Genomic DNA, 11,487 nt, shown 5'->3' with positions numbered 1-11,487 from the left:
CTAGAGTGCAAACAGTAGGAATTTTCAGCTGATCAAGAACTACAAATATGTAATACAAAAATATATTGGCCACATACAAAAACTGCTATGTGAAGACGTAGAGATTCTCAGCTCTTCAACAACTCAACTTTGAATTGTGTTTTTTTTACATTTGTCTTCTCTATAAATAATACCAGAATTCGGCCAGTATTTATAATAGTTGAAGTGAAAAAGCGTATAAAAACTTTCTAAAATTGTTAGTGTTAATAAAATTTATTACTTGGTGAAAAAAAAATATTTGGAAGCGCCGGGTATCGATCCCGGTACCTCTCACATGCTAAGCGAGCGCTCTACCACTTGAGCTACGCCCCCGGTACAAGAACCTACTAAATCTCAGCAGGTATCGTAATACAAGACAAAACTAGCTGTAAGTGGAATTCTGTCTTAAGGCAATTAGGGCATCGTGCCTTAAGGCAAATTGCTGGAACTTCCCGTACCAAAAATTATTATTTTTTTTAAAAATGATTAAAATTGAAAAATTGAAAAAAATTTACTTCGAAAAAATAAGATTTTTGAAAAACTATAAATTGGACAAAAAATTACTTTTTTTTGAAAAAAATTTTTTTTTAAGAAAAATGTTTTCTTTATTTTGACATATTTTGGAAGATCTGAACTTGTTTTTCAGAGCAATCGTACTGCTTTAACTGCATAGAGACGAAATATAAAGCGCGTAAGCGCAGCGTTGCTGTCTAACGGGTAAACATTGATACGGAACTCATAGGAAAATAAACAAAATTTATACTTATTGTTAAAATCTCTATAAAATATCTGAAACTTTGATGTGCATATGTCTAATGATCATTTTTGACCGCCAAATGGCATTTTTTTCTACTTTTTTCGTTATATCTCCGAAACCGCAAGACCTGCCTTCATGAAAATTTGATCAATTCTTTATCTTGTCAATACAAGTAAAATGTTTTTTGAATTATTAAAATCGGACGCTCCGTTCTCTTAAAAACTGAGTTACCGTTTTCGGCACTTTTTGCCCCGTATCTCCGGAACGGCTAGACCTGCCTTTGCCAAAAACTAATCAGCACGTCTCCTTATCAATACGAATCGAATGTTTTTTGAATTATTCAAATCGGTTGATCCGTGTTCCCGAAATCGTCGACGAAAATTTGTATCCGCACATACATACACACACGCACACACACACACACACACACACACACACACACACACACACATACATCCATTTTTTCTAAGGTATGCCAAAATATTCAGAAACCTCTGAAACGTAAAGATATATAAAAATTTTCATTTTCGATTTTTTTGCGATTACTATAACTTACCCTACGGGAAGTTAATTATAAGAAATATTTTATATGTATCTAAAATGAATAAATAATAAAAAATATCCATAATATATATATAACAAATGTATTCTGAGTGGATAGATAGATATTAATTTGGAAATATGAACAAACAACACTCGTTTTTGCGCTAATTTATTAAATAATAATTTTACAAACGTTTCGAGACTAGGTGTGTCTCATCATCACTGTGTTATAATTTAAAATCTAAAATATGGAATCTTAAATTAGCATTATGCGTTATCACACATAATTTTCATTATCACACATTATGCGATAACACATAATGCTAATTTTGGTTTCCATATTTTAGATTTTAAATTATAACACACTGATGATGAGACAAACCTAGTCACGAAACGTTCGTAAAATTATTATTTAATAAATTAGTGCAAAAAAAGAGTGTTGTTTGTTCATATTTTTAAACAAAAAAAAAATTAACAAATTATTTTGTTATAAGTCTTAGTCGTTCAGGAATTTCGGTGCTAAAAAGTGAATTGAACATAACAATTTCAGGGTGCAATATGCTGCAAAACGTCCACAGAACTTTTGTTTTCACATTATTGCATCATAAATTTTTAAATCATATTCAAACATACGATATCATTTATAATGCACATTATAATATCAAATAAAATTATTGTATACTACTGTATACAGTATATAAGAAAATCATTATTATTACTAAGCAATAAAAATAAAATAGACCAACTAGCAGAGCATGGTTTCGATCCACGGACCTCTGGGTTATGGGCCCAGCACGCTTCCACTGCGCCACTCTGCTTGCGAATAAAAACGCTTTTATTACCGTTTTAAGCGTAGGTCGAGATGTTCATATATTTATCAGGCGTAAATAATAGAATACCAGTCATCATTAAAAGAGCATTGTGTCTTAAGGCTGCGAACACATTGGCGACTGTCTGCGTTTTTTTATAGCCCCCCCCTGCACCGCACAACTAAAAACCCCCACACCAAAAGAAGTTTGAAAATTACATTGAGGTTTTTAATAATCTGTAAGAAGCAAGTGAGGATATTGCAAACCAAAACAAAGGATGAAAAAAAGCAAAGAAATTAAATAAATGATAACTAGTGGGGTGCATGGCATCGTGCCTTAAGGCAAATTGCTGGAACTTTCCGTACCAAAAATTATTTTTTTTTTAAAAGGATTAACATTTTTGTAAAAAAAATTACTTTGAAAAAAATTGATTTTTGAGAAACTATAAATTTTTGACAATAATTTAATTTTTTTTGAAAAAAAAAGACTTTTTGAAGAGAAATTTATTTTGAAATATTTTGGAAAAGCAATGAGACGCAATATAGAAGCGCGTAAGCGCCGCGTCGCCGTCTAACGGATAAACATTGGTACGGAACCCATAGGAATGTAAACAAAGTTTATACTTATTATTAAAATCTCTATAAAACATCTGATAATTTGATGTGCATATGTCTAATGATCATTTTTGACCGCCAAATCGCATTTTTATTTTACATTTTTTACTAGATTTCCGAAACCGCTATACCGGCCTTCATGAAAATTTGATCAGTTGTTCATCTTGTTAATACAAGTAAAATGTGTTTTGAATTATTCAAATCGGACGCTCCGTTCTCTCAAAATCTGAGTTACCGTTTTTGGCATTTTTTGCCCCATATCTTCGGAACGGCTAGACCTGCCTTCGTCAAAAACTAGTCAGCACGTCTCCTTATCAATACGAATCGAATGTTTTTTGAATGATTCAAATCGCTTCATCCGTGTTCCCGAAATCGTCGACGAAAATTTGTATCCGCACACGCACACATACAGGCACATACACACACACACATATATACATACACACACACATACATCCATTTTTTCTAAGGTATGCCAAAATGTTCAGAAGGTTTTAAAACGTAAATATATATAAAATATTCGTTTTCGATTTTTTTGCGATTACTATAACTTGCCCTACGGGAAGTTAATTATAATAACAATAATGAATAATAATTCATTTGAGCAGAAAAAAATGAAATAGATTGAAATAATTCTATAATGAGAATAGTAGATAATGATACTTTCCTAATTATGATATTTGAGCAATATTCCAAAAACTGAAAATTTTTCTAGTAAAAACAGATATCACTACTGCTTTTAAATGATAGCACTACTTTTTAAATAGTAAATAATTGTCTAGAGGTAAGTTTGTGGAACTTGTCGTATGTATAAATGAGTATCGCATATAATTTCCTTTCTGCAGGGGCTTCAAAGCGAATTATTGTAAACTCGATTTTTACTTGCAAAATGCGATCTCAAACGAATGACTTTTTTAATTATTTGTACAGCAATCAGAAATTATTTTCACTTGGAAGCAAATTGCTATCTATTTTTCCAAGTGAAAACTGACTACTGCTTGACATCAAACTGCTCTAAGCGAGTATCGAACTCGGGACCTTTGATTCAAATTCCGTCGCTCTAGCTGCTTACCTACGAGCGAGCCAATTTACTAACTTATTTATTTTTGCACTTTTTTCTTGAATATTTTTTCTTTAAAACTAAATAGAACTTCGACATCTTAAATTACGCTACTACACATATATAAAATAAGTTTCAAAAATATATAAAAAATGTGCATTATAAGTCGTCGGACGACGAGCATTTAGATTATATTGAAGATAAAAATAATTCAAGTCTAAGAAGTTGTAGTGAAGTGTTAAAGAAAATACTTTTTCGGGTACCTAAAACAACAAATATATGTTAACATACTTTATTTTTGACTCGCGAAATTGAATAATAGTTATATGATGAAAATATAATACCATTCAAAAATATTGTTCTCGTTATCCGTAAGTCATCTTTACGGTTACTTAACCAATTTACATTGTTTCGCACTTTCTATTATGTAAATTGAACAATATTACGGATAATGCCATGCAAAATGTACTGTTATTTCGGAAGTATTGAATTATCATTTCAAAGGAATCCACTATCTGTTCGACATTCCAAGATTCAAGAATTTAAAGTATGTCATACGAAAAGTGCACACACTGCATTCTGACAGGCGTAGATGAATTTAATTTTGTATTATAAAATTCATTCTGATTTAATTTTGTGTATATAGTTTACGACCATGAATACTAGTGTAGTCTTCACTGGCATTTGCCAATTTTTATTGTATGAGAGAAATAACAAAAATTTGTGCAAAATGCTAGTAAAAGAAATATGAATTTAGTGCAAAGGTAAACTTTAAGTAGTCCAATAATAAGCAATTCAATGAGTGGGGCCACAACCTATATATAAAATAATAACGATATTTAGTAGTACTGCCCTAGGGCACGTCTGTGAGTTGAGTTAATCTCCAACTCGACTCAAGGAAGAATAGTATGAGTGGTTTACCATTGCCATTTCACCGCAGTGCGCAAAATGGAATATTTTTAATTGGAAACATATTTTTGATCTATATTTTCAAGTGAAAATGGATATTGCTACTGCACGACGGACGACAGGTTGTCCAGAGCGGGGTACGAATGTCCACACGAGTCCGAGAGTTTAACCATTACATCATGGACACCCACTATATATATATATATATATATATATATATATATATATAGTGGGTGTCCATATATATATATATATATACTACAAAACCCCAATTTACTAAAATGTTAACGTTTGTTGTTGTAACTTGTTTACATATTTAGTTATATACTATAATATTACATTTTGGATACAATTGCTTTTTATTTTTGGTTGAAGTTAGGTCGTTAATTTTTGTGTTTTAAAACTGTTTAAATTCATAATAATAGCTATATTTTGGCATACCTTAAAATTTAGGAATAAGAAACGTACATAAACTAAATAATAAATGTTCCAGTGACGTTACACTTATTTTTCAGACTTAAACTAGTATCTAATTTGAAACCGTTATTATTACGAACAAATTGTTATGATTTAAAAAAAAGTTATTGACAAACAATTATTTTTTATATCTTTTCTGATCAGGCATAACAACAATTAAAAAACTTGGTAATTAAAAATTACAAATGTGTATAATTTAATTTATTATTGCATGTAGATGGTATATATACGTATATACACTATTATATATATTATATTGTAATATCTTATATTATATCATATTTTAGATTTGCGAATCACCTGAAGCATTCCAGTTCTATGTTCATCACAAATTAATGACTAAGCAAGATGCTCAAGTAAGTTCAAATCACGTTTATAGTGCAAGTTTAATACTTTTCGATTAATATTTTTTTAAATACTTGCTTATATATAAATATATAAAATATTATATATATATATATATATATATATATTTAAAATGCGAATTTGACTGTGTTCTACTACCCGCTTAGATTCTGACGGTATCTCAAATCGTGGTTTGAATTATGTAATACAGAATTATGTGTTATATATCAATAATAATACATATTAGATACTAATTATATGGATAAATTATATGATGAGAGGAAACAGTTGTACTTATTCAGTTTATGATTCTAAACTAAATACCAAAAGACCATTTATTTTATTAATAGTCAAACTCTGAGACTAAACAGAAATTAATTATTTTGTGAATTAAACTTATTATCGAACTATTTAATTAAATTGGTTTGAATATTACAAAATTCACTATTTTGTTAAATAATTTTATCTCTCACAAGGTCAAGATTAATTCTCATTTTGCAGTTTGTGTTAAACATTCGAAGTGAACACATCGATTGCGTAACAAAATAAACACGTTAAAAATCCAGGCTTGCCTGGTATACATTTATAATAAAACAGTTATTTTAATAACTATATAATGGAGTGTGTTAAACCGAAAAACACACTTCTATTTAATTTCAAAGTAATTGAAGGAATAATTTCGCCATTAACTGCTCATTTGTGGTTAAAAGGAATTTTAAATAGTATTTATGAAGATGTCAGCTGTATATACGGAATATCCATGGAAAATAAGGTATTAAATGTGAAATTTAATAATGAGAAAATTATAAATAAAATTAAAAGTAAATATGAAACTAATATAAAATTTAAGTCCGATAAAAATCAGTGTTATGAAATTGAATATAGTGAACCTAGGGAACCGCCACAGTGGATAAAATTGTTAAATGTACAATGGGAGACATCGGAAGAACAAATAAGGAAAATAATGTCAGAGTACGGCAAAATATTAAAGTACCAAGAAGATATATGGACAGGAGAAGGCATTATAAACTGCTACACTGGAAATAGAACCTTATTAATAGAAGTAACAAAAGAAATTCCCAGCATGATTAAAGTGAATGGAAAAAACACAACAATAATAATTAGAGGACAACCAAGAAAATGTTTTAAATGTGGAGAAACAAGCCACGTGAAAAAAGAATGTACAATGAACTCAAAAATAGGAGAAAGATTAAAAGATTTAGGGAAAAATAAACCAATAGTGAATAATAATGAAGAAAACATAATAGATAAAATTGTTGTTACCCAAAAGGAAAAAAATGATCAAACTAGAAAAAATGAAGAAGAAATAAATAATAAAAAAGAAGAAAAAATAATAATTATAAAAAACAAAGAAAGTTCTAATTATATGACTGAATATAAAAAAACAAAACAAAAAGAAGAAAAAGGAAAACAAAGCATAAATGAAACAGAAAAAACGCCTATCAGTAATAAAAAAATTAAAATAACAACCCCAAATACAGAGGAAGTAATGAAGGATATAATTGAAAACATGGATATAAATACACCAATTTCTTCAATGAATTGTATTCTACAGGATTCAGATATAGATATGTCAGAAGAAGACGGATCACTAGAATATGGAAAAGAATATGGTGAAACACCTAATCCTGAAATAAATAAAGAAATAACAAAATTAAAAACTATATAATTTAAATTTCTTCTTAAATTCCTTTTTAAGAACACATATTGATGAATAATTATAAAATCAGAAATATTGCCACAATAAATATAAATGGTATTAGAAGTTTAACGACTAAAATATTACTGAAAAAATTTATAACAGATAATGACTTAGATATAATATTGTTACAAGAAATAAATGAAAACGATTTAAGATTTTTTAAACCATATGAAGGTATAGTAAACATTAATGAAAATCAAAGAGGTACAGCCATATTAACAAGACCAGGAATTGAAATAAAAAATGTAATCCTTCATGAAAATTCTAGAATAATAGGTGCTAACATAGATGACTTAAATTTAGTTAATATATATGCCCATGCCGGTAATGGTCAGCGTCCACAAAGGGAGAAATTATTTGAAGAAGATATAGCCAGTATAATAGGACCAAACAAATCTAATATCATGATCGCAGGCGATTTTAATTGTGTATTAAATGCCAAGGACCAAAAAGGAAGAACAAATTATAGTGCTGCACTAAAAAGATTGTTAAACCAATTAAAATTAAAAGACGCGTGGGAGTATTTAAATAAGAAAGATAATGGGTTTACATTTATTAGGGGTGATTCAGCTTCAAGATTAGATAGATTTTATACTGACACTTTAATAAAAAATAGAATAGTTGATTGCAAAGTAATTCCAGTAGCCTTTTCAGACCATAATGCGGTAGTTCTAAAATTGAAAGTTGTGACATCAGTGCCATTTTTTGGAAAAAGTTACTGGAAAATGAACACAAAAATACTTAAATCCGAAGATTTTGATAATTTATTTAGACAAGAATGGGAAAAAATTGTTAAAATTTCATCACGTACGAATGTAATTGATTGGTGGCAAAATAAAGTAAAAACCAAATTAAAATACATTGCAAAAAATTTATCCAGACAAAATGCAATAGATTTCAATAATACAATAAATTTTTTTGAAAAGGTATTGAAGGAGGCAGTTGTAAATCACAACAATAATGGTGAAATGTGGGAAATAATTAAAGAAACAAAAGCCACAATTAGAAAATTATATGATACTCGTAACGAAGGAATTAAAATAAGATCAAGGACCCAAACAATTACAGAAGAAGAGCGCATTACTACATATCAAATTGCAAAGGAAAAAATCAATGGAGAAAACAAATTCATTAAATCGTTATTTAATAACGAAAATATTTGTTTAAATAATTCTAAAGAAATAATTGTAGAAATGGAAAGATCATACAAAAATTTCTACAAAGAAAAACCGATAAATTATAAGGAAATGGATCTCATACTAAGGAAATATAATAAAAACATAAGCATTCTTTCTAATGAACAACTAAGAAAAGAAATTACGGAGGAAGAAGTGAGGGAAGCGATTAAGACAAGCAGTAAAAATAGGACACCTGGAATAGATGGCATTCCGTATGAATTTTATCAAAAATATGAAGACATTTTAACACCCTTTTTAGTTAAAATATTTAACGAATTTTTAAACGAACCGGAAAAGATAAATAAAAAACTTAATGAAGGAATAATAATATTAATTTCGAAAAAAAAGGATCCAAAATATACGGACGATTATAGACCAATTACGCTTTTAAACTGTGATATGAAATTATTTTCAAAAATTATTTCAAATAGAATAAAAATGGCTGTTCAAAATATTATTAACCAGGGGCAATCATGCTGTATGGATAAAAGAAATATTGTTGATAATTTAATAACTGTTAGAAACTTGGTGGCATACTATAATATAAAACATAATGAAAAAGCATCTTTGATAAACATAGATTTTAAGAAAGCCTTTGACATGATGTCACATGATTATTTGCTGCATGTATTAAGAAAAATATCAATTCCTGACAAAATAACCAAAGTAATAATGAATCTTAATAAAAACGCAACCTCACGATTACAAATAAATGGGAATCTATCTGAATATATAAAAATTGAAAGATCCGTCAGACAGGGATGTCCTTTGTCAATGATTCTATTTGTTATTGGTTTAGATCCTTTACTTGAAGAATTGGAAAACAAATTAGAAGGTCAAAATATAATAACTAAAAATGTTAAGATACTTGCATATGCTGATGATGTTACTTTAATAGTTAAATCAAATAGTGAAGAAATAAAATCCTTAGAAATCATTAAATCTTATTGTAAAAGTTCAGGAGCAGAAATAAATGAACAAAAATCCACATTTCTATCGCTAGGTATGAGATGGGTAAGAGATTCAGAAAGCAACATACCAGAAACCCCAAAAATTAAATATTTGGGAATGATTATATCAAAAATTTAGAGGAAATGATTAATGAGAACTGGAATAAATTAATAAATAATATAAGAGTGACATTAAATACAGATTTATCAAGACGACTAAATGTAATTCAAAAAATCTGGCACATAAATCAATTTGCCTTAGCAAAATTATGGTATTTAGCGCAAGTATTACCAATGCATAAAGTATTTTCACAAAAAATTGAAACTATAATAGGTTACTATATCTGGAATGGTTATAGAATAAGAATTAATAGAAATCAATTAAAATTGAAAGAAAACCAAGGAGGTCTAAATTTAATATCAACTGCTGAAAAATGTAAAGCATTACTCTTTAAAAATATGATAAAACAGATCATAACAAAGGAAATCAACACAGGATTTTTAGAACTTTGGATCAATAATAAACATTTTCCGAAATCTATTAAAAAAGAATGGGTAATCATAAATGAAAAATATCAATGGAATCTAGAAAATACTACAACAAAAGAAATATATATTAAACTAACTAATGATTATACTCCAAGAATAATGGAGAAAAACCCGAATTTGAACTGGAATAATATTTGGAAGAATTTAAGAAACAAAAATATTCCTTCTGAATGGAGAACCACAAACTATATGATAGTCAATGAATGCATAGCCATGAAAATGAAGCTGTTTAAAATGAAAATGGCTGATACTGCTAACTGTACAAAATGTAATAAAGAAGAAAATGCAATACATTTCTTAACAGAGTGCGGTGAAAATAAAAAGATATGGAATTGGATGAAGCATAGACTGAAATTATTAAAAATTAATCTAAATGAGAAAGATTATAAATTAATAAAATTCGACATTATGAAAAGACCAGAAGAAGAAAACAATATAATAATATGGCTATTATCTGGTGTTCTAAATAATATATACAATGGAATTGAAGAATTAACATTAATCGAAAGGAATTTAAGAGAGAAGCGGAAAGACTACATAATAAGAAATAAAAATAAGAATAATTCATTTATGTACAAAATTTTGTAAATTATAATGTAGATATTTAAGAAATAAAGTATAATTATAAAAAAAAAAAAAAAAATTTTGCCGAACTCGGTGCTCAAATGAAAGCATTGCGTGAAGGTTTTAAAAATTAAAATTTAATACATTTGTTGCCACTTGTGATTGTAAACGGAGCTGAAGATGTTTTGATGCGATTTTGGGTATAACTTGTGTTTACAGAGTATTAACTGCAATACAGTTGTTCCCTATAGTTGGTGACTTATGTAACGTTAGTAGTTTGGAATAATTTTTCATTCCAATATGATTAGTTTAATGATCAACATGAATTTTTGTTAAAAGAATCTGTGTTACATTTCTTTTACCGCAAAAATTATCATCAATTAAATTTGCAATCAACAGGTGCGGAAGTTTAATTTGTTTATGCTTGAAAACGAGTTAAATGAGACAAGTCTATTAAATGCCACGGTCGAAGTAGTTGTAAATAAATTGTGATGCCATTTTAATACTGAAAATATTATTACATGATATTAATGATGTGCGGATTCTTAAAGATGACGGAAGTGATATGTGGAATTTATTAAAAATGTGAGGTGAGAATAATGTTTAAAATAAAACGAATATGATTTATTTATAGATTTTTCTTATAGTTTCTATTTTTAACATCGAAGTTATTTCTATATATATATATATATATATATATTTAACTACTAAATCATATATATATATATATATATATATATATATATATATATACGTAATGTTCCTTGCTCACATAATGATTTTATGGGCAATTGTTTTATACGCGATTCAGGTTTATTCAGATATTTGTCGAAAATAAGGTTTATCATCTTGAGAACGTCAAATAAATTTTGTATCATAAATGCAACTTTTTTATGTCTCTCTGATAACTCATACGTGAAATTAGGATTACCAACTCATACGAAGATAGACCCGTATCATAGCATTACCTAGTAAATAACATTTTTATATA

At 28.2% G+C, this 11,487-nt stretch overlaps 1 protein-coding gene and 1 non-coding gene across 2 annotated transcripts; one reads left to right on the top strand and one right to left on the bottom strand.

Annotated features, from left to right (window-relative positions):
• Positions 1-278: 278 nt before the first annotated feature.
• Positions 279-351, bottom strand: Trnaa-agc. Its single transcript has one exon. It is a non-coding gene; the product is annotated as a tRNA-Ala (tRNA).
• An 8,520-nt stretch (positions 352-8,871) lies between these two features.
• Positions 8,872-9,522, top strand: LOC113375039. Its single transcript, XM_026614992.1, has one exon. It carries the CDS (start codon positions 8,872-8,874, stop codon positions 9,520-9,522), a length of 651 nt encoding a protein of 216 aa, XP_026470777.1.
• The last annotated feature ends 1,965 nt before the right edge of the window (positions 9,523-11,487 follow it).

The sequence above is a fragment of the Ctenocephalides felis genome, unplaced genomic scaffold (genome assembly GCF_003426905.1).
Source record: "Ctenocephalides felis isolate EL2017-DRISC unplaced genomic scaffold, ASM342690v1 CF-g0.4_SCAFFOLD_01886, whole genome shotgun sequence".
NCBI lineage: Eukaryota > Metazoa > Arthropoda > Insecta > Siphonaptera > Pulicidae > Ctenocephalides > Ctenocephalides felis.
Note: the sequence above shows the minus strand (reverse complement) of the source record. Positions and strands in the feature narration are given on the sequence as shown.